Below are 24,451 nucleotides of genomic sequence, written 5' to 3'. Positions count from 1 at the left end.
CAGTGCCCCCAGCCAGTCCGACTGCGGATCCGCGATCCGGGTTTTGGAGGTAGCTTGGAGGGGGGGGGAACCATTCATTCATTCATCCATTCATTCAATAGTATGGATTGAGCGTTTACTAGGTGCAGGGCACTGGACTGAGCGCTTGGAATGAACAAGTCGGCAACAGAGAGAGACAGTCCCTGCCGTTTGACGGGCTTACAGTCTTCGATAGGGTTTATGGAGCGCTTACTATGTGCCAGGGGCCGTACTAAACGCTTGGAAGGGACAAATTCATTCATTCAATCGTGTTTATGGAGCGCTTACTATGTGCAGAGCGCTGTAGTAAACGCTTGGAAGGGACAAATTCATTCATTCATTCAATCGTGTTTATGGAGCGCTTACTATGTGCAGAGCGCTGTACTAAACGCTTGGAAGGGACAAATTCATTCATTCAATCGTGTTTATGGAGCGCTTACTATGTGCAGAGGGCTGTACTAAACGCTTGGAAGGGACAAATTCATTCATTCATTCAATCGTGTTTATGGAGCGCTTACTATGTGCAGAGGACTGTACTAAACGCTTGGAAGGGACAAATTCATTCATTCTTTCAATAGTATTTATGGAGCGCTCACTATGTGCAGAGCACTGTACTAAGCGCTTGGAATGGACAAATCGGCAACTGAGAGAGACATTCCCTGCCTCATTCAATAGTATTTATGGAGCGCTTACTAGGTGCAGAGCACTGGACTAAGCGCTTGGAACGGACAAATCGGCAACTGAGAGAGACAATCCCTGCCTCATTCAATAGTATTTATGGAGCGCTTACTATGTGCAGAGAAACTGGACTAAGCGCTTGGAACGGACAATTCGGCACCTGAGAGAGACCATCCTGCCCAGTGACGGGCTCACAGTTTAATCGGGGGAGACGGACGGCAGAGCCAAACAGGACGAAACAAAAACAAGACATTATCACCATAAATAGAATCAAGGGGATGTGCACATTAATAATAATAATAATAATGTTGGTATTTGTTAAACGCTTACTATGTGCAAAGCACTGTTCTAAGCGCTGGGGAAGATACAGGGGAATGAGGTTGTCCCAGGTGAGGCTCACAGTCTTCATCCCCATTTTCCAGATGAGGGAACTGAGGCCCAGAGAAGCTGTGACTTGCCCACAGTCCCACAGCTGACAGGAGGCGGAAGCAGAATTAGAACCCATGACCTCTGACTGCCAAGCCCGGGTTCTTTCCACTGAGCCACGCTGCTTCTCTATCTCCCCCAGCGCTTAGAACAGTACCCGGCACATAGTAAGCACTTAACAAATACCAACACCATGATTGAGAAGCAGCGTGGCTCAGTGGAAAGAGCCCGGCGTTGGGAGTCAGAGGTCATGGGTTCGAATCCCGACTCTGCCCCTTGGCAGCTGGGTGACTGTGGGCAAGTCACTTCACTTTTCTGGGCCTCAGTTCCCTCAGCTGGAAAATGGGGATGAAGACTGTGAGCCTCACCTGGAACAACCTCATTCCCCTGTATCTACCCCAGCGCTTAGAACAGTGCTCTGCAGGTAGTAAGTGCTTAACAAATACCAACATTATTATTATTGTTATTATTAATGAAGCAGGGTGGTTCAGTGGAAAGAGCACAGGCTTGGGAGTCAGAGGTCATGGGTTCGAATCCAGCTCTGCCCCTTAGCTGTGTGACTCTGGGCAAGTCACTTCACTTCTCTGGGTCTCAGTTCCCTCATCTGTAAAATCGGGATGAAGACTGTGAGCCTCATGTGGGACAACCTAATTACGTGTATCTATCCCAGCGCTTAGAACAGTGCTCTGTACATAGTAAGCGCTTAACAAATACCAACATTATTATTATTATTTATTATTATTGCAACCGGCCATCACGTGGTGTTCGGTTCCAACCAATCAGGGCCGGAGTAGCCCATCAGGGCCCGAGTCTGTGTCCGCCATCTTTGATGAGGGCCGAGCACCGCGCCTTAATCGCCATCTTAGGTGTGGGGAGAAAGAGTCCCACAGCAGCTTCTCCCTTCCCTTCCGGCTTCGCTCCCGAACTCTTCTCACTCTAGGACCTTGCTTATATATTAAAAAACCCGCTCACGTTTCTCCGCCATCTTAGATTCAGGCAGAGGCTTCAAATGGGGCCTCCCGGGGTCGTCGAGGGCGCCATCTTGGTTAGGGGCAGAGGCTCAGCTCGGGGCCGGGACGGCGGGCTGGTCCTGGGAGGGGCGATTCAGTCCGAAACACAGAGGTCGCGAGGAACGAGCGGAGAACCTGGACATCAGGTTTCTTTTTCTTTAATTCCATCACAGCACCCAAGGGCGGAATAAAGTGTCAGTGAAAAGGGCATTAAAAAGTTTTTAGGGGTTCAGCTCTGCATGGTGCAGCGCGTCCCTTCTATTAGTGGATCCCCTTTTCCTATCTGGGGAGCGCACGTGTGTGTGAGTGGTACCATTTCATTCAATTCAACAGTATTTATTGAGCGCTTACTATGTGCAGAGCACTGTACTAAGCGCTTGGAATGGACAAGTCGGCAACAGATAGAGATAGTCCCTGCCCTTTGACAGGCTTACAGGATAATAATAACAATAATGTTGGTATTTGTCAAGCGTTTAATAATAACGTTGGTATTTGTTAAGCGCTTACTATGTGCAGAGCACTGTTCTAAGCGCTGGGGGAGATACAGGGGAATCAGATTGTCCCACCTGGGGCTCCCAGTTAATCCCCATTTTCCAGATGAGGGAACTGAGGCCCAGAGAAGTGAAGTGACTTGCCCACAGTCACCCAGCTGACAAGTGGCAGAGCCGGGATTCGAACTCATGACCTCCGACTCCCAAACACGTGCTCTTTCCACTGAACCACAGTGCTTCTCTACTACGTGCAGAGCACTGTTCTAAGCGCTGGGGTAGATACAGGGTAATCAGGTTGTCCCCCGTGAGGCTCACAGTCTTAATCCCCATTTTACAGATGAGGTAACTGAGGCATCGAGAAGTTAAGTGACTTGCCCAAAGTCACTTGGGACTCATGAACAGGTATTGAATAGCCTGTATATATACAGCCTCAACTGTATATATCTTCATTGCCCTATTTATTTTGTTAATGAGATGTACATCACCCTGATTCTGAGAAGCAGCGTGGAAAGAGCCTGGGCTTCGAAGTCAGAGGTCATGAGTTCGACTCCTGGCTGAGCGCTTGGAGAGTGAGCCCGTTGTCGGGCAGGGATTGTCTCTGTGGCTGAAATGTACACGCCAAGCGCTCAGCCCAGTGCTCTGCACACAGTAAGCACTCAATAAATAAGATTAAATGAAAGTAAAGTTCGGCAACAGAGAGAGATGATCCATACCCAACGACGGGCTAGCAGCATGGCTCAGTGGAAAGAGCCTGGGCTTGGGAGTCAGAGGTCATGGGTTCGAATTCCGGGTTTGCCACTTGGCAGCTGTGTGACTGTGGGTGAGCCACTTCACTTCTCTGTGCCTCAGGTCCCTCATCTGGAAAATGGGGATGAAGACTGTGAGCCTCATGTGGGACAACCTGATTGTACCCCAGCGCTTAGAACAGTGCTCTGCACATAGTAAGCACTTAACAAATACCAACATTATTATAGGATGAGCAAAATTCTGCCACCCCCTCTGATCATGTTGCATCAGGCAGAAGAGACTTTTTTTGAGTTAAACTTGTTGAATGCAGTGAAAAGGAACCACATTAGCGAATGGTGCCTTCAAATAGGAAGAAAGGGAATCCCGAATTAATTAATTATGGTGTTTATTAAGCACTTACTCTGTGCCGAGCACTGTTCTAAGCGCCGGGGTGAATACAGGGTGATCAGGTTGTCCCACGTGAGGCTCACAGTTAATCCCCATTTTACAGATGAGGGAACTGAGGCACAGAGAAGTGAAGTGACTTGCCCGCAGTCACACAGCTGACAAGTTGTAAAGCCGGGAGTCGAACTCATGACCTCTGACTCCAAAGCCCATGCTCTTTTCACTAGGCCACGCTGCTTCCCAATTGCAGAATTGCAGATAATAATAATAATGGTATTTGTTAATAATAATGTTGGTATTTGTTAAGGGCTTACTATGTGCAGAGCACTGTTCTAAGCTCTGGGGTAGATACAGGGCCATCAGGTTGTCCCACGTGTTAAGCATTTACTATGTGCCAAGCACTGTTCTAAGCCAGGAGAGCATGTCAGAAAAGTGTCAGAAGTAGACAGGGAAGCAGCATGGTGTAATGGATATAGAGCCCGGGCCTGGGAGTTATTCAATAGTATTTATTTATTGAGCGCTTACTATGTGCAGAGCACTGTACTAAGCGCTTGGGATGAACAAGTCGGCAACAGATAGAGACAGTCCCTGCCGTTTGACGGGCTTACAGTCTAATCGGGGGAGACGGACAGACGAGAACAATGGCACTAAACAGCGTCAAGGGGAAGAACATCTCGTAAAAACCGATGGCAACTAAATAGAATCGAGGCGATGTACAATTCATTAACAAAATAAATAGGGTAACGAAAATATATACAGTTGAGCGGACGAGTACAGTGCTGTGGGGATGGGAAGGGAGAGGTGGAGGAGCGGAGGGAAAAGGGGAAAATGAGGCTTTAGCTGCGGAGAGGTAAAGGGGGGATGGCAGAGGGAGTAGAGGGGGAAGAGGAGCTCAGTCTGGGAAGGCCTCTTGGAGGAGGTGATTTTTAAGTAAGGTTTTGAAGAGGGAAAGAGAATCAGTTTGGCGGAGGTGAGGAGGGAGGGCGTTCCGGGACCGCGGGAGGACGTGACCCAGGGGTCGACGGCGGGATAGGCGAGACCGAGGGACGGCGAGGAGGTGGGCGGCGGAGGAGCGGAGCGTGCGGGGTGGGCGGTGGAAAGAGAGAAGGGAGGAGAGATAGGAAGGGGCAAGGTGATGGAGAGCCTCGAAGCCTAGAGTGAGGAGTTTTTGTTTGGAGCGGAGGTCGATAGGCAACCACTGGAGTTGTTTAAGAAGGGGAGTGACATGCCCAGATCGTTTCTGCGGGAAGATGAGCCTGGCAGCGGAGTGAAGAATAGACCGGAGCGGGGCGAGAGAGGAGGAAGGGAGGTCAGAGAGAAGGCTGACACAGTAGTCTAGCCGGGATATAACGAGAGCCCGTAATAGTAAGGTAGCCGTCTGGGTGGAGAGGAAAGGGCGGATCTTGGCGATATCGTAGAGGTGAAACCGGCAGGTCTTGGTAACGGATAGGATGTGTGGGGTGAACGAGAGGGACGAGTCAAGGATGACACCGAGATTGCGGGCCTGCGGGACGGGAAGGATGGTCGTGCCATCCACGGTGACGGAGAAGTCTGGGAGCGGACCGGGCTTGGGAGGGAAGATGAGGAGCTCAGTCTCGCTCATGTTGAGTTTTAGGTGGCGGGCCGACATCCAGGTGGAGACGTCCCGGAGGCAGGAGGAGATGCGAGCCCGAAGGGAGGGGGAGAGGACAGGGGCGGAGCTGTAGATCCGCGTGTCATCTGCGTAGAGATGGTAGTCAAAGCCGTGAGAGCGGATGAGTTCACCGAGGGAGTGAGTGTAAATGGAGAACAGAAGAGGGTCAAGAACTGACCCTTGAGGAACTCCAACAGTTAAAGGATGGGAGGGGGAGGAGGCTCCAGCGTAGGAGACCGAGAATGATCCATGGGTTCTAATGTCGCTCCTCCTCTTGTCTGCTGTGCTACCTTGGGCCAGGCACTTAACGTCTCTGTGCCTCTTCTGTAAAATGGGGGTTAGGACTGTGAGCCCTATAGGGGACGGGGTCTCTTTACACCCAGCTTTGCTTGTATCCACCCTAGCACTTAGTATGGTGCCTGGCATATAGTAAGTGTAACAAGTAACATAATTAATGTTATTATTATAGACAAAAGTAAGGAGGGCAGCCACAGGGCATGTAGTGAGAATTATGACCAGAGAGATAAGTGGAGAAGCAAACCACATGAGCAAAGAACATGGGAGTTTACAACTAATGAGGGATGGAGAAATACAGATTAGTTACAAATAGTGGGAGAAGTCAGGAGAACAAGAATTAGGTAATAGAGTAAGTTTTCCAGGATGAAATCAATTGTCTTTATTAAGTGCTTACTGTGTGCAGAACATTGCACTGTTTAGGAAAGTACAGTACAATAGGGTTGGTAGACGCCATCCTTACCCGCAAGGAGTTTACAGTCCCCAGAGGGAGGGAGACATTAAAATAAATCACAGATAGGGAAAATATGTACAGAAATAGCAGAAAAAGTAATTGTTCATATCATTGAAATAAACATAGGCAAAAGTCCTGAGGAAGGGTATAAATGCCTAAATACTAGGAGTAGCTGATAGATGGAAACAACTCGGGGTAAGCTTGTTGTGGGCAGGGAATGTGTCGGTTTATTGTTGTATTGTACTCTCCTTAGTGCTTAGTACAGTGTGCTGCACACAGTAAGTGCTTAAAACTATGATTAATTGACATTAACGAGAAAATGCCTTTAGAAGTAGTGGACCAGTTAGTCTACTGTGTGCAGAGTATTGTCTCAAGCTCGTGGGAAAGTATAATACAGTAGAGTTGGCAAGTTGGCATACATGATTTCTCTCCTGAAAGGAATTTACAGTCTAATGGAGTTTTAAGAGGGCTTCAAAGTTGGGGAGGGCTACAGATGTTCTGGATTTGGGTGGTGATTGTTACAGGCCAGGGAAGATGTTGGGGCTTGGAGGTAAGTGGTTTGAGACTGATGTTCAGGAGGTGAGCCTGGAATGAGTGTGAATTAAAGAGTAGCGTGTGAGGAATGCCAATATGTGAGGTGCAAAAAATGTTTGAAGCCTTGATGTCTCTGGTAAAGAGTTTTTGTTTGAAACAGAGAGGTAAGTATCCATTCGAGGTTTTTGAGGTGTGGCAAGATGTGTACAAGTGGTGTTTGGGGATTGAGGCAGTTGCATGGAGTGTAGACTGGAGTGAGATGGTGATATAGTAGTCTCACCATGATGTAATAATAATTATGGTATTTGTTAAATGCCTACTATGTGCCAAGCACTGTTCTAAGCAGTGGGATAGATACAAGGTAATCAGGTTGTCCCCCCATGGGGCTCACAGTCTTAATCCCAGTTTTACAGATGAGGGAACTGAGGCACAGAGAAGTTAAGTTCCTGACCTAAGGTCACACAACAGACGAGAGGCGAAGTTGGGATTATAACCCACGTCCTTCAGACTTCCAGGCTGGTGCTCTATCCACTAGTCCATGCTGCTTCTCGGACATGTTGACTTCGAAGTACCGGTGGGCCGGCCATATGGAGAAGACCTGGAGACTAGAGGAATTGTGATACTGTAAAGTGGGGGAAGGGACTGAATGCTCCACAGCTTTGGTCAATGTGGTTGGATCAGGTGTAGAAAAAAGCAGAGTGGTGGTGAAGCAGCTGGTAAGAAAGCTGGGGAGCGGCTAGGTCATTTCCCACCATTTTGCTTTTCCAGCCAAAAGCTTTCAGAGGCCAACTCTCTCCTAGCCCCTCTCCCATACATCCTAACTGTTTCTTAAATGAGGGAACAAAAAAGAGGTGGGATTTTGGGAGGCAAGGGAACTGGTCCCGCCCGTGGATTGGCAGGAAGGCAGGCTCAGTCTTTTCTGCCCTGCTTGGAAAACCAACGTAAGCTCTCTTTCAGCACTGTTTGGAATCTTAGGTCTTATTGGAGCCTCTGGAGTCAAGCTGAAAAAGCATGAACCCACAGGGGCGGTGGCCCCGCCTTGTCTTATTGAAGTTGGCACCTATACTCCCTGCTTCTCCTCAGTGAACTAGAGACTTGCATCCCAACATTTAGGTACCCACATCCAGATGGATCTGTTCTAAAGTCGATCTGAGATTCCAAGCGAGAAGGAATGGATTGGGTTGGATACCTAGGCGGCTGTTGTAGTCATCCTGCCCCAGAGACCTGCTTTCCGGTGGGATACGTGGTATTTGGATCCCTAGAGTTGCGAGTCGGATAGTGAGAGTTTCGTTTTATGGGTCAGGATGGGTGTATAGTCTGTGTGTGCAGATGGAAATTTGGTACCTATATAGGTCGCTGCTTTGAACCTCATGGAACAGATCTTTTCCCTGACCTGCTGCTACTTATAGGAGTGGCAGGATGAGGATTGATCAGAAATTCTTGCTTTTGCACAGGGGTTTCCGGTAACTAGTAACTATTCTTGCTGGGTTAACAGAGAGAGAGCAAGGTCAGGCTCTGGGTATTTTGTACTTCAACCTGAAGAAAAGAGCATCCCATTTTTGTAAAATCGTTATTATTATTTCTGAATTGAGTGTTTCTTATGTGTCAAGCACTGAGCTGGGGTAGATATAAGTTAATCGGATCAGGAATAGTCCCCGCTTCACATTGGGCTCACAGTCAAAGTAGGAGGGAAAACAGGCATCGACTCCCCATTTTACAGATGAGTAAACTGAGGCACAGAGAAGTTAAGTGGTTTGCCTAGGGTCACACAGCGACAGGACAAATCCATTGTTTAAGTGACAAGATATTGCAAGATATTGCAAGGGCTGTAAGTGTTGGATCCCTTTGTTATTTATGCTTTTTTTAATCAGTGGCATGAGATCATTAATTGATCCCTGGCTTCGAGGATCGTTTTCACTCATTCATTCATTCGATCGTATTTATTGAGTGCTTACTGTGTGCAGAGCACTGTAAGAAGCACTTGGAAAGTACAGTTTGGCAACAGATAGAGATAATCCCTACCCAACAACAGGCTCCCAGTCTAAGGGGGAGACAGACACCAAAACAAAAAATGAAGACAGGCATCAATAGCATCAAAATAGATAAATAGAATTATAGGCCTATAAACACATCATACAGTCTGGCAGGGGAGACATACATGAACAATCTGCTTTGAAGGACCTGACGGGTCCTTACCTACTCAGTTCTTTGTAAATAGAAGGCAAAGGATGGGTGGGAGCTTGAATGGGAAAGAAGATGATGAACCGTGGCTCCTCTTGAAGCGGGGCTTGGAGAAGCTGAGTGCTTGGAGTCCCCCATGTTGTCCTCAGGCTACTGCAAACAAGAGATAACTGAGGGGCTGCAAATGCACTAAGCTATTTCAGCGCTGCACATCTTCACTTTCTAATGAGAAGCAGCGTGGTTCAGTGGAAAGAGCCTGGGCTTTGGAGTCAGAGATCATGGGTTCGAATCCCAGCTCGGCCACCTGTCAGCTGTGTGACTGTGGGCGAGTCACTTAACTTCTCGGTGCCTCAGTTCCCTCATCTGTAAAATGGGGATGAAAACTGTGAGCCCCACGTGGGACAACCTGATTCCCCTGTGGCTACCCCAGCGCTTAGAACAGTGCTCGGCACATGGTAAGCGCTTAACAAATACCAACATTATTATTATTATTTTTAATGCAAGACTACAATCAATCAGTGATATTTACTGAACATTTACTGTGTACAGCCCACTGTACTAGGCAGTTGGGAGATTACAATACACTGGAAAAAAGATTCCAATGTCAAACAGAGGGGATAAATCATTTTCTTGGTTAACATTAAAAAAATGGATTTATACGGTTTGTACATTTCAGGGAAACCAAATTATTTTTTAGGCAGCTCAAAAAAATCTTCCCCGTATTGCTCTATGGGAGGCAAGGGCACACCCTACAGATGAAGAAGCTGGGATGGGAGCGAAGACGACTTCCCCGAAGACTCACTGAGACACCCAAGACGGCAAGAACAGTCCCTTCAACCTTTAGTACTGATTTCCCTAAATTGTGATATGCTCTGGCCAGCCCCAGAGTAGCACACGCTACCAGAAAGTGAGTGATCAAAAACTAGAATAAGGAAGGAGAAAGAGGGAGGGGGGGAAAGTAGATCATTAAGTCATTAACTTGGGGGAAGAGAAGGAGCCTGATGAAGGAAGTAGAGTATGGCTAAACAGTGGCTGGGAGCCTAGGAGAAATTAGGCATTAAAATCAGATGAGAGGTGCCGTGAGTGCATTGCCAAGAATGGTTTTTCACAGAAAAAAATGTGAGAACCCTATCACTTAGAACAAACAGGCTACCTTTCCTAAGGTAAACCAATACTAGAAACGTGAATTTATTCACTTAAAATGTTTTTGTGTTTCTTCTATCTCAGCTGCCAATTTTGTATTCTTTAAAAAAACCCTAGTTGTCTTTTTTTTTTGGAAGGGGGAGTAATAATTAAAAACAAGCTGTACTTAGAACTTACCCTGCTCATTACTTCTTTGGGTAGAATCAATTAAATATATAATCTTTGCCTGAAAGATATTTGTCATGCTGCTATTTTTAACCTACTAATCGCAACCAAACTTCAACCGTCTATATTGAAGGGTTGCAGATGAAACCCGTACACGTAGGAAATACACAACACCAAATAACTAGCAGTGCACCATAATACTCTAGTACGAGTTGGCATTTTCCAGTTTTGTGGTTCTGCTTAGCACATGAAATATTTAACTTGCCAAAGAAATCTGCCAACTAATTTTGTTGTCAATATCATCCAACCGGACCGAAACGTCTTTACAAACTATGTACGTTCTAATGTATTCTTCATTTTGGTACCCCATTTTCATTGGAAACAAAACCCCCGCACATCCCAACTCGCATGTCTCCTCATGTTAGAACGGCAGTGCCAGAAGCTTGTGTATAAACTTTCCTTTTCATTTGTTACAAGGTGAGCCTAATCTCTGCTCTGGGGCAGAGATCAATGTTAATTCAGAAGAAAACCCCGTGATTCACCAAGCAGGCTTCCTGCAGTGCTCCGTTTTCCTCTGGGTGGAGCCTTCTGTACAAGGACTAATTGGTCCAAATCTTTTTAGTTGAAAAATGTTTTGGCTCTGTGAGTTTAGAGGTGTCAGAGATCAGAATCTTTCTCAAAGGCTTTTCGCTTGCCATCATAATAGCTGACCCTGCTACATCTTTGCTCATTTTAGCTTTGAAAATGATTCAAATGTACTGTTATATAATTTGGACTAAGGTTATGGTTTGGGAATCAAGTACTGCCTCTTTTTTTTTCTGATTTGCAATGTGGCCAGAGGCAAGTTTCTTTAGCTTTCAGTTCTGCATCTTTTCATATTTTAAACTACAAAGCCTTTTTTCTCGAGATGGTTTTTGCTTCTCCTTCCGTCCCCCTCCCCATTCTTGACCCTTCCACACCCCTGACTCTGCACAGGCCTCTCCTACTCCCTCTCTGCTGGGAAACTCCCAACCGGCGGGGAGACCAGTGAAGATAGGGCACTGAACTGGAGAGGGTTGGAAAACGAACCAGGAAGAGGCGAGATCCTGGAGAAGTAGCTAGAGCGGTGGCTACCCGGTACCGACTCTGCCCCCGTCCTCAACCCTTTTTCTAATATTGCTCCTAACCTGCTTCACATGGGGTGGTGGAGAGGAAACAGGGCTGCCTACCCAGATGTGGGATGGGAAAACCTCTGGATTGACCAGGAATGGGGAGCATTGCCTTTGGCCACTGGCCCCGTCGGCAGGTGGCTCATAAGCTCTCGTTAACACGTGGCCACACTCATTAACCCATGGCCACAACTATCTTGCCTTTGGCTAAATTAATAGTTTCTTGGGTCCCTTCGTCCTGAGCCATGATGGTGAGGACCGAGTTGGCTGCTCAGCCGTGGTCCCGGCTGTTCACTGGTGGGAGAACTTAGAGGTCACTGCAACCATACTCTCAGACGATCTGGGCCGCCTCAGTAGCCACGGTGGTCTCCTCCACGTCATCATTATTTAGCCCCAACCTTATGTACTACCCTGGATCACTATGATGTGTTGCCATCTTGACAGCCTGGTTCGGCAGCAAAAGGTTGGGCACCCCAGTGTGCTGCCACCACTGTAGAAGTGGGCAGAAGTGATTTCCATTCATTCAGTTGTATTTATTGAGCGCTTACTGTGTGCCCAGCACTGTACTAAGTTCTTGGAAGGTACTATTTGGCAACAAAGAGAGAAAATCCCTACCCAACAATGGGCTCACACTCTGGAAGTGGGGAGACAGACAACAAAACAAAACAAGTAGACAGGCATCGCTTAGGTTCCTGACACTTAAAATTAGGTAAATTGAGTCTGTTAGGATTCCTTCAAAAAAAACAATACAAGGGAAATTCTTTTTCTGCGCCCAGTGTGACCGGGACTGTGGATCCCACATTGGCCTTTTCACGCACTCACGAATATGAATCAAACAATTGTATTGAGCGCTTACTTTGTGCGGAGCACTCAGCTAAGCACTTGGGAGAGTACAGTATGATAGAGTTGGTAGATAAGTTCCCTGCCCGCAGCGAGTGACAACTACATATACAATCTTCTCCTTTAGAATGAAAAACCCATGCAAGACAGGGTAATTCCATATGGAACCGAGAATAATGCTAAGCATAAAATAGACTCTCAAGAAATTCTGCTAATGCTAGAGCTCTTTTTCTCCAAATAAAATGCATAGGAAATTAAATATTATACTATTTTATGGTCCTTCAATTTTATGGCATTTTAGTTACAGGTGATAGTTAAGTTTTAATAAAGATAGAAAAGTTAAATTTTCCAGCCTCTCCAGTATAGCCAGATTGGTTGCAGTCTCGTGCATTCTGTATAATAGAATTTTTATTGCGCCTACCTGAAAGGGATGTTGTGAAGTAAAAACATGCCTAGTTTTCCTTTTTGTTTTTGAATTAGCTGGAGAAAATTTCCTTATAAACTAAATAACATTGCTTTTAGATTTTTCACACACTGAAGTTTTGAATCAAGTGGAGCAAAATAAAATGTTATAAAATTGCTCATTATTCTATATGAGTAAGATGGGCATGTGAAAAAGTATTCTGTTTTTTTACCACGTTTCTTGATAATTGCTCTTTTCAAAAAACACTTGTTAAAGCTAATGCAGTATAACAGGGCAGGAAGATTCAGGAGTTTCATTTCATTGAGTTTCATGTTGCTATGTAATATGCACTTCCTAAACACCTGTAGATGGCTTGGATTGCAAAATATAATTGTGGTGAGACTGGAGCCTCTAATATATGGTATGGTGAAACTTCAGGATGTGGTTACAGTAAAACTTGGTCGTGTTTAGACCTCTCCTTTTGCCCTTTTTGATTCTCTGATTGAAAGTTTTACAAGTAATACCCACTATGGTTTTGAAATGCAAAAGTGCACGCCCTGTCGTTTTAGAAGGATTTCTTTTACATGTTTGCCTCTACTACTTTTAAGGTGCCATAAATCTTTTCACTCTTATTTCCATGTTGTTTTTACAGCTAGGGAACAGTAACTCTTCCATATTAAGGAAACCATCCATTAGACAATGAAATATTGGGTTATTAAGCCATTCACAAAATGATTTCAAACCCAGTATTTGTAAATAGATTGAAGGGACAACTTCAGGTTTGTGTTGCTATAAAATTGCTGCTTCTCCCATAGGAAATTGGTGCTCTGTTGGTATTACAGTACAGAACTTGCAATTCGTCACTTAATACTTCATAAATGGACTCTTTGTAATGGTAAACAAAATATCAAGCAGCTTGTTGTAATCTTCAGGAAGTTTCAAAGTTCAATTTTTTTTGTTTTTGCTGCTTGGTCCTCACATGCAGGAGCAGTTGATGCGTTAGCTGGTTTCCCAAGACCTGGGTTTTAAGATTGCAACCTTATTAAACAGTGTGAGTTTCACTGTGACATTCATCAAGAATGTGTTTTGCATCTTTTCTCAAAGGGAAAGTTGATTATAAAATATTCTATACTTAGTAATAAGCTATGGTTTATTTTCAGAGGTGCCCAATTAAGCTTAAAGATGTTCCAATTAAATTCTCATAATTGTCCTGTGAAGTGGGTAAGTAGAAAGTAATATTTTATCTATTTTTGGTACAGGCTTTAATTCAGGGTCTCATCTGGCTAAAGACCCCAAATTACTTGACTACTTTTTCAGTGCCTTAATTTACAAGTTAGGGCATCATTTTTGCCCTATAATCCCTATTTCCCTGCAAAATGCCAAAGCTCTACTTTTACTGATCTAAGCTTCATAAACACCTGTATGCATAAAATTTGTTTTTAAAAAGCACAGTATGCATATTGATGGTAAAATACTGAGATTTTCGTGACCAAATTGCCATTTCAGGCTTTGCCTAGTTGAGTATTTTTGAAGTGAGTACAATTCTTCTCAGTTTGCTTCTATCGGCCCACTTTTGAAAAGCAGAGAAAGAAACAAATGCATCCTGGATACTCCGTTTTACTCTTTTCTTCTGGAAGCTCTAAGTCAGTTGACATTTTATTATTTTCTAATTCTGAGAACTCAGAATGAAAGATCTGTGAATAGAAAGAAGTCCTACAGTCTTACCTGTATATTTTTATTATATATATTCAAAGCTGAGGGAGATGAGCCTAAACTTAATTTCTAGTTATTTCATTCTTTGAAAATCAATGGTTAACTTGAAGGTGAGACTCAAAAACAAGGGATTTGTACTTTTGCTGTGCATTGCCATTTTCCCACGCAATAATCTAGTAGGTCATTGACTTTTATTTTTTAAAGCTTATCTGAACTTTGTAGTAAATGGCAGGGTGATTATGATATCATTGAAAGTCTTAGGCTATTTTTCCCAATTTATTTTCGTAAGAATTTTGTGTTCTTTTTGCTCCATTGTTTTCAAAATGTTCACAAAGTGAGCAACTGTCCTTTTAGTAACAAACAAGAATAGTTTCTGGTCAGAAAAAGTGAGATCGAGGAGATAGACCAGCAAAAATTAAATGGAGTCATGAAAATGCATTTTAATGTTGGAACAAATGACCGGCCCACTGAAAAATACATTCCTGAAATATTTAATGGAAATTAAAATCTTTGCCTGTTGAATTTGTGGCATTCTGAAGAACTGAATGATTGAAACAGTGCCAAAGGAACTGATATATAAGTTAGCAAGACTTACTAATAAATATTGTGGTATTTTTTAAGCACTTACTAGGTGCCAGGCACTGTACTAATCGCTGGGGTAGATGCAAGCAGATTGGGTTGGATACAGTCCCAGAACCTCATGGGGCTCACAGTCTCAATCCCCATTTTACAGAGGAGGTAACTGAGGCCCAGAGAAGTGAAATGACTTGGACAAGGTCACACAGAAGACAACTGGCAGAAGTGGGATTAGAACCCAGGACCTGCTGACTTCTAGGCCTGTGCTCTTTCCACTAGGCCATGCTACTTCTCTAAAATATATGTAAAAATATATGTCAAAAGCAGAGCAGTACTAAGATAGAGAACGATTTTGAGGATGTTCAAAAGTGGCTTTTTAAGTAATTAGTGACATTTATTGAGTGTCCATTGAGGGCAAAACATTGTAGTAAATGCTTGGAAGAGAGAGGTTTTTAAAAAGTTCATTTGTCTCTTAATGATAGGAAGAGGCTATAGGGAATTTCAAAGGATATCTTTCTTTTAAAAAAATGAAAAGTAATAAATATACTGTTTTACCAAAAAAAGAGGGTGTTTTTCTTAAGTTCAGAATAGTCATAACTCTAACCATACCCCATTTATTTCTACGCAAATTTTTAATCTTTTGGTTGGGTATGTTTCCAAAAATAATAACACTGCGATTTTCTGTAGCACATTAGTGTGGCCTAAGTATCATTTGTCAGTCAGTGAGCATTTTTTGAGGGCAAAGCTGTGTATTAAGTATTTGGGAAAGTACAAAAGAAGTGATAAAATGTTCCCTGACCTCAAGGAGTTTACAGTATAAAAATGGGGGAAAGGCAGAAAAAAATATATATATTTTTTGGAAACAATTAGAGCAGGAGGAAGAACAAGGATTTTACAGGTAGTGGTACAAATATGTTAGAAGGAGATACGATGGAGAGCCTTGAAATTAAAGGTTTGCTTGGGATGGAGAGTTAGGCCCCAGGTACCATTCCAAGAAGATGGTCCAGGCAGCAGCATGGAATACGGATTAAATGGGAAGTGAGACCAAAGAGGAGGCTGATAAAAGAACCCATTCATGACATGAAAGGCACCAGGGTGGTAGCCCTTTGGGTGGAGAGGAAGCGGTGGAATCAGGAAATATGTGTAGGGAGTACAGGCAGAATTTAACAGTAAATTGAAATCAAAAGACAATGGCAACCAGTCATATTTATTGAACACTTACTGTGTTCAGAGCACTGTAGTAAATGCTCGGGAAAGAATAATACAACAGAGTTGATAAGTGTGTTCCCTGATTCCGTGGAACTTACGATGCATCCCTGCCCGGTCATTTCAAGTTCATATAGAAGATGCTTCGGTCTCTATCCCCACCTATTTTATTTGATTCCTAAATTGTAGCAAAGAGCAGAAACTCCAACCCTTAGCGTGTCGCTGCCACACTCAGCTAAATGTGAGAAGTCCTATTGAGAAATACACTGATAAACTCAGTTGGGCACGCAACGAAGAAAGATGTCCTAGAATCTTAAAAGAGTGTTTAGTGTGGAAGAGACCATCTTCTTGGCCACTACCGCCCACAGATGAAATCTCACCTTTGTTAGTATTGTTTTCAAACACAAAGGTCACATTAAAAGATATGTGTTAAAATACAGTCTCAGTGAGGGCTGTATGCATCAGGCCATATGTTTCAACTTGTCTTCTAGTGCTAGGGGTGTTCTTTCCTATGCTTACCACCTTTGTTGTACTCTGCTAAACAGCTGATACGGTGCTCTTCACATAGTAAGTGTTCAGTAAGTACGACTGATTGATCACTCTCACTCTTGTTAGGATAATACTAAGAGAAGCTCTGGCCTCAAGTTGTCTTTCGCAGTGGCTGAAGGAAAACTGGTTTCTGCCAAGTAGAGAAAGTGGTAGGTCAGACAATGCAAAGATTTAGTTTTATCTTTTCCTCTCATTTCCATTCTCTAGTAATTTATGATCCTGAAGGGAGGAGAAATAATTCTCCATCCAAACTCTTCTCTGAACTCTGAATCTAAGAGATATGCTCCTCACCTTTCCATGACTTGACTTGGCAAAGCCTTTTGTATTTCCGTAGGAAAATTGCAGATTTATTCATAAGATAATCAAACAAACTTCTTCCAGTTCTGCTTGCATCATGATGCACAATTCTTGATTAAGATATCTGGTAGGCTGAAAAGCCCGGGTCTCTGGAAACAGGTTATGAATTATGTATGAGAAGATTCCAAAGTTGCTTTCCAACTTTCTCTAAATGAATAATGAGTTATGTGATCATTTTCTATAGCTGCTTCTAATCTGCTTAGTGATGTTTTTCACAATCGTCCTTCTCCTTGTTTTGATTTCTCCTTATGAAAACTGGAAACATTTACTGTAAAAACCTTTGGACATTCTAGACAGATGATAATTTAGTAAACTGACATTTATTGAACACTCAAAATTGTCCATTGATAAAGCTTACTACAGGGTCTTCATTGTGGACTATTGAATGAGGAGATTTGTGAAGGTTGAAAATGAAATGAAGGCAACTTTTACACAGCTGGACTTAAGTTTCATAGTTCACTTAGCTCCCCTCCTGTAATATATGCAAAGAAGAGCTAAAAAGAAGGGTTCAGCTCAATTTTGTGTAAATATCAGAGAGAATAATGGAACTAATTGTATGTTTTTTGCTATGTTACAGGTCTGAATTACTCTGAAATCAATAGTCATGTCATCCAACAAGTTTGTTGTAAAGGTAAGAGCTGTAAAATGCTTTTGGCTATGGGGATGGATCTGCTCATTTTTAGTGTACTCCCACTGAGCCCCAAGGAACAAGAGAGTAACTTGCGCCTTTGACCTTACGATTCTTCTGGCTGAGTCTGCAGCCTCAGAATTTGGGGTTGTGAAAGGAATTTACTGTAGCCTCTTTTCCTGTGAAATATGGATCTGTGTACATGCCTGTGTGAGGTGCAAGACTGAATGTGTGTATCATTTTGTTGTGAATGTGTTACGTGCATGTCTGTGTGTATAAGTGAATCTATGTGAGTGTGCCTGAGGATGTAGGAAATCAAGAGAAAAAACAAAATGGAACCTAAATCACTCTGTAACCTACTCACAGAACCTCTGATTCTGTTAGTATTTTGTGTTTTTCCTTATAATGTTATTCCTTTATTAATCTCATGTTGCCATGGTGCTGAAGAAAAAAATTTTCAAATTGCATTTTTCATTTGTGATATTAACATATTTTGAATCTTTTTGAATCTGCTCAAAAGCAGATGGTGGAAAAGGATGTTGTAACAGCTGTAAATCCCGGGTGGCAAAGTAAATACTGTGTGGCAAAATGGAAGGAGCTGTTAAAACTTGGATTTTAATCTTTGATCTGCCCCAAATCCACTGGCAACCTTGGGGAAATCACTTATGCTAGGAGTACTTCAGTTTCCTCGTTGGCAAATGGGGATAATAATACTTGCCTCTCCCTATCTCAAAGGGATGTTGTAAGAACAAATGAGATCATTGATGTGAAAACTCTTTGGAAAACAAAAGTGCTATATCAGTTAAAGGTGGCATTATTTATATTCAAGTATAGCCTTGAAATGAGATCCTAGTGCATGGGTATATATTAAAGGGGAACAGATTAAGTAATATTGAGCAATACCTGTTAAGGAGTTTGAGCTCAGCATTCTTACTTTTTCTTGTTAGCCATCTTATTTGTGAATAACTGCTTTTTATTTTCCCAAAGGTGGTCGATCTAGTCCAGTGCTTCCAAAGTTTTTGCATTGCTCGCACAACCTTGTCTGGAGCCCAGGGAAGCAGCATAGCAGGGTGGGTGGGAGTGGGATTTGCGGAGTGGGAAATATGGGGCAAGTTTTGCGTGTGCCCACAAACTGCTTCTTATATGTGGTGGTTGTTTTCTTGTATCCCATCTTTGATTGGACTGAACATACTGGGATGTATACCTGAGGAGTGTACATACCCACACAAAACATTGACATCAAAGGAATTGTCCCTTGGACACCTCCCCAGTGTGATTACTGTCTGAAAAAGTGTGGAACACATTAGTTGCGAACTGCTTATCTGGTTCATCAGCTTGCATCTAGGTCGGACTAGAATCAGAAAAGGAGATTCCACAAAATTTCTTGGTAACACATTTTGTTGTTTTCTTTGTAACATGCAAGTGGTAGTTTTTTATTTTTTATTTTTATTTAAAAGGACAACCATAGAGAACTTAAATGTGAAAAATTAAGTATGAAAGATAAAGCCCTCTGAAGGTAGATATATTGATCCTTTCAGGATGTATATGACAAAGTCCTATGATTTAGCTAAGAATCTTCACTCTGGCAAGCAATTTGAATTTTGTGTTCATTTAAATATTTAACTATGTTTCTTATTAAACAGTTGCATGTGAAAGTGCCCCATCTCTTATCTTGAATCCTTGTGTCTGTCTGTTTGCAACTTTATTCTTGGATTAGTTAAGCATTGCGCAAAGTTTTGCTTGATCAAAACAACTGTGCTATTGAAAAGGTCCATTCCAAGAATTCTCTTGGCTAAAAAGTTTCCTCCTTTTTTCTTCCGTGGGTGGGAAGATTTGCATTTTAAAAGCTTGATTAATTAGCAAAGATTCATGAATGTCTGGGTTGTGGAAGCCCAGGAATATTGTAGATATTGGCTTGGTGACAGGCTGACTTATATGTAAAAAACAGTGTCTGGCTGGTCAGGTTTCGGGAATCTGTGGCTCTGACTATTCTGACACAGGGACAGAGAGCCAATGGTGATGAACCCATTCCTCCTTCATCTCAACCTCTCCAGTCTGCAGGCTGCTGAATTCTTGCTTCAGTGACCTCTCACATGTTATTTATTTAGTTAATGACAGTTGTAGATCTTTTGCGGCTTGGAATTTATGGTTGAGAGACTTAGGTGCTGTTTCAGAATTCTTAATTTTTACAATTGCTCTGAGGTAGAAGAAAGGAATTTTATTTATAATGTCCCTTAAATCCTCTTTTCTCAGCTACTTTGGCTTTATTCTCCCCTTTCTCTGCCTGCCTTCCCTCCCTCTGCCCCACATCACTTTTATTCCAACTGCAGGATTTAATTTTGTGGCGTGGATTTCCTTTAGTTCTCAACTTGCAACCTCTTTGAGTGCCTTCTCCTAACTCGTCTTGGCAGTTGCTTAGAATGACCACAAAAAGAGGAGAGATCTTTCTGATAATTTTACTTTCCCCACACAGAAAAAAGCTCATGCTGCTAATTCACAGTGAATCACAGTAAAGAAATTAGAATGGTAGGCTCAAGTCAGGTGCTCTTTCTGGCTCCGAAGTCCCATAACTCCACTCTGCCAAAGTTTGTCAATCTGTGAAGTCAGGTTGCTACTAGCCTCCCTCTGGGCCATTCTGAGACTCTGTAAATTAATTAATATTTGTAGAGTGCTTTGGCTGCTTTGGAGGTAAAAAAAAAAATCCCATGAAAGTAGAGTGGAAAGACTAGGAGACAGGAGACCAGGGTTTGCGTCCCAGCCCCTGAACTGACCTACTGTGTGACTTTGGACAAGTCACTTCACCATCCTCAGACTCAGTATCTTCTTCTGTAAAATGGGAAAAAGATAGATTATGACCCCAGTTGGGGACAAGGATTAAGTTGGAGCTCGTGTCCGTGAAGCTATCGTAGCACTTAGCCCATAATAAATGCTTAATAAGTACCACTGTAACATTATCATTAAAAAATGAACATATAGGTAGTATTGGAGCTCCTGAACTTTACTAAAAGTAGTGATAATGCACTCTAAATTGGCCATTTGTCTGGTTTTCAGTTGGTCTGTCCCCTGTCTGAGAGAGATTTGGTGCCACACGTCTTGATGTCTTTGTGTCCATGATTTTGTTTTTTGTTTTTGTTTTTAAAATCCAAACCAAAAAAACCTCCCAGGCTCTCTGCTTAGGGTTTTGAAAGTGTGAAAGCAGAATCTGTGTTTCCAGGGGCCTGGGAGAGTTTTTATGATAGCAACTATTCCCAAACCACATTTCCATCAGGAAGCCTTCCCAAATTCATATCCAGTCATCCTCTTTATCTCCCCAACTACCTTTCTTCCCTTCTGTGCCACCTAAGAACTGAGACACTCACAATCCCCCACCATAGCACTTATGTATATATCCTGAATACTTTAATACTTTGTCCTCTCTATATTTTATTTCAGTGTCTTTCTCTACCGTTAGATTGTAAGATATGTGAGTACAGGTAGCATGTCATTGTATCTGAAGTGCTTGACTGAGTAGGAAGGGAATGCCAGTGATCTGACTTTCCCCCAAGGAACAGGTGAGAAAGTTCCATCTGTTTGGCACAGTGGATAGAGTGTAGCCCTGGGAGTTAGCAGGTCATGGGTTCTAATCCTGGGTCTGACACGTCTGCTATGTGATCTTGGGCAAGCCACTTAACTTCTCTGTGCCTTAGTTACCTCATCTGTAAAATGGGAATTAAGACTGTGAACCTCATGTGGGACAACTGGGTTACCTTGTATCTACCCCAGCACTTAGAACAGTGCTTGGCACATGGTAAGCTCTTAAAAAATACCATAATTATTATTACTGGCCACCCTTATGTACTTATAGGATAAAAGGTATAGTAAAATAAAAATATATGTTTAGACTAATCCTGTGAATTGTGGATCTCTGCTAAATAAATCTGAATCCTATATGTGTGATCTCCCAGTGTCTTGCTGAAGCAGGTATCAGTGGATGGAAAGTGGAAGGAGCCATAGATGGAAAACTGTGGCTTCCATATCAACTGCCCCTCCTACCCTCAATTCTCGGTTTTTCCAATTCCTTGTCCGTCACCTTTCAACACTGCATGTTGAAACCTGGGTGGGGGGATGGGAAGGAAGCAGCATCTAGGAGATGAACATCCTGTCTCAAGAGCACAGAAGACCAATTGTGATGGTTTTACTTAACACTCAGATGATTCTTTGCCATGGAAGCTTAACCTGTTGGGTCTTCTCGCCAATAGTTAATTGCTGTGAAATGTCAGTGATCATCAAGTAGGGTGCTATGTCAAACTGAAATGGCTTTTCCCCTCATGAGCAACTTGCCTCTGTCCTTCTGACCAAAGGTTCAGTCCCAGAGAGCAAAAATGAGCGTATTTATCAAACCCTTGATGTTGCCGCAAGTGACCGATTTACAGCCTTTTGTAGGGACGGTTTGTGATTAACCTTCATTATCTGAATTATTGCCCATTGAATTTAACCCATTCATACTTTAAATACTCCTATTTATCTGATTACGTCTTATTCATTTATTCATTTTATCAATTATTTGTATCACTTTTTCACTCTCAACTATGGAATATCTGCCTCTTTATGTCTCCTGTCTTCCATCAGATTGTAAACTTCTTGTGGTTAAGAACTGCACGTTTTACTTTTACATGTCTTTCCTACCGGTCTCTGAGTTAGGGAAATAAGGAATCTTCACATGTAAACAAAGAGAAAGGAGTTTGGACATGAATCGATCTTTCCAGCCATACTTGAATTGCTGGATAGGATCTAACTGTCCATAGCATCATCTTTGTAAATGAAGAAAAGATATAAAAATATATATATACATATAGATTATTTCTGTGCTCATTGTTGATACTAATATAATAATGTTGGTATTTGTTAAGCGCTTACTATGTGCAGAGCACTGTTCTAAGCACTGGGGTACATACAGGGTAATCAGGTTGTCCCACATGGGGCTCACAGTCTTAATCCCCATTTTACAGATGAGGTAACTGAGACCCAGAGAAGTTAAGTGACTTGCCCACAGTCACACAGCTGCCAAGTGGCAGAGCCGGGCTTCGAACCCATGACCTCTGACTCCCAAGCCTGGGCTCTTTCCACTGAGCCACGATCATAATTGTTGCTTCTGTTTCTTCCTTACAAAACAGTTCCAAGGATTTTCTCAGCAGTTCTTCATTAAGATAACAGAAAAAATGCAAGCGCACAGTGAGTGTTTGCTCCACGTCTAGAACGGTCATTCCAAGCTAATGATTTTAGAAATTTTAGGGTCGGTCCATTTCATTCACGTCAACACAAACAATCAATCTCTTATTTCCCAACAAAATTTGAAACTCTTGTTCCGAATGACCTGACTGTGGAGCAGAATAAGTGCTATGAACCAAAAATTGGAGGGCACAAAGGATATTCGAGTACCGATGAAGAATTTTAGTTACCTAGATTGTTTTGCAATAGTTGGATAGTTCCAGGAGAGGGCGGGTTTGTCCTATGGTTGAGAAGCAATTGCTAATAGCTTGTTTTCGTAGTTCAGTGCATTGTGAACAAGTGAAGAATACCCCCAAAACAGATGCCCTGAGATCTATTTTGCTTCCCTTTATAAAGCTGCCATTATATCGTAAATGCGTGTCCAGTTGCCTGATGGTCCTAATGACGTTAAATTGCCATTCACCATTCTAACAAAGATCTAATAACATTTATACTGCGGCTCTTTCGTAGTATTTCTCAGCACGAGGTAGCACCCCCTAAAAAGGGAGGAAGCGGTGACTTCATTTCAATACTACTAAAACCTGCAAAGTGAATGCAGAAAGCTTCGCTTAAATTGATGCCGGGGTTAACGTAATTAGTGAGGTTATAGATTTCACTGGAATCTGGTTAAAAGTTTTGAGACCATTGAAAGGGAGATTCCTCTCTCTTCCTAAGAGCCATTCATTTAGAAGATGTGGTACTTAAGTCTAATGATCTTAAAAGCTATAATATAGATTTGAATTTCTGTCCAGAGAATGGGTTTTTCTCCTACTGTCTCACAGAGGTGCTAATAATACCAATAACTGTGGTATTATTACATGTCAAGCACTGTACCGGGGTGGATACGAGATAATCAGGTCGGCAACAGTTCCCATCCACGTATGGCTCCTGGTCTAAGTAAGAGAGAGAACAAGAATTTCGTCTTCATTTAACCGATAAGGAAACTGAGGCCCAGAGAAGTTAAGAGAAGCAGTGTGGCTTAGTGGAAGGAGCACGGGCTTGAGTGTCAGAGGACGTGGATTCTAGTCCTGGCTCCGCCACTCTTCTGTTGTGTGACCTTGGGCGAGTCGCTTCACTTCTCTGTGCCTCAGTGACCTCATCTGTAAAATGGGGGTGAAAACTGAGTCCCACGTGGGACAACCTATTTACCTTGTATCTACCCCAGTGCTTTGAACAGTGCTGGGCACATAGTAAGCGCTTAACATATAACCAGTATTATTATAATTATTGAGTTGTCCGAGGGTACCCTGCAGGTAAATGGCAGAGCTGGGATGCTACCAAAAATAAATAAATAATGAGGTTTTTCTCTGAGCAGCCCTGGAAGCAAGGTCCTCTTCTCCTCACTCCCGGTCATTCTGCACGGTGCAGTATTCTTCTGCCTACCCCATCCCTGCCTTTGGGTTTCCATTGCTCTCTCTTGTCCTTCTTGCTCTACTCCTGCTAGGTCGAACCAACCTAGATTAAGAGTCCCCAGAGTTTCAATCAGTAAAGCCAGTGGTAAACCGCTGTTTGGTGGGCTGAATAACAGAATTCACCTGTGGTAACGCAACGGTGTGCGAAAGATATGATATCTTCGTATGCAGACTCTGTAGCCTGGGGATTACATTCTTGCCAAAGCCCCCATTA

General features: G+C 42.9%; 1 protein-coding gene across 1 annotated transcript in view; it reads left to right on the top strand.

The window, feature by feature from the left end:
- The first annotated feature begins 2,160 nt into the window (after window positions 1-2,160).
- The window catches only part of LOC100084389 (SLX4 interacting protein), a 167,137-nt gene continuing 144,846 nt past the window's right edge, over window positions 2,161-24,451 (top strand). The window contains 2 exon segments of the mRNA XM_039913006.1: window positions 2,161-2,278; window positions 17,528-17,581. Coding sequence (XP_039768940.1) covers window positions 17,555-17,581 — 27 coding nt within the window. The 5' untranslated portion in view covers window positions 2,161-2,278; window positions 17,528-17,554.

Source organism: Ornithorhynchus anatinus, chromosome 9 (assembly GCF_004115215.2).
Source record: "Ornithorhynchus anatinus isolate Pmale09 chromosome 9, mOrnAna1.pri.v4, whole genome shotgun sequence".
Lineage (NCBI taxonomy): Eukaryota > Metazoa > Chordata > Mammalia > Monotremata > Ornithorhynchidae > Ornithorhynchus > Ornithorhynchus anatinus.
The sequence above is the reverse complement of the archived record's forward strand: the minus strand, read 5'-3'. Positions and strand labels throughout refer to the sequence as shown.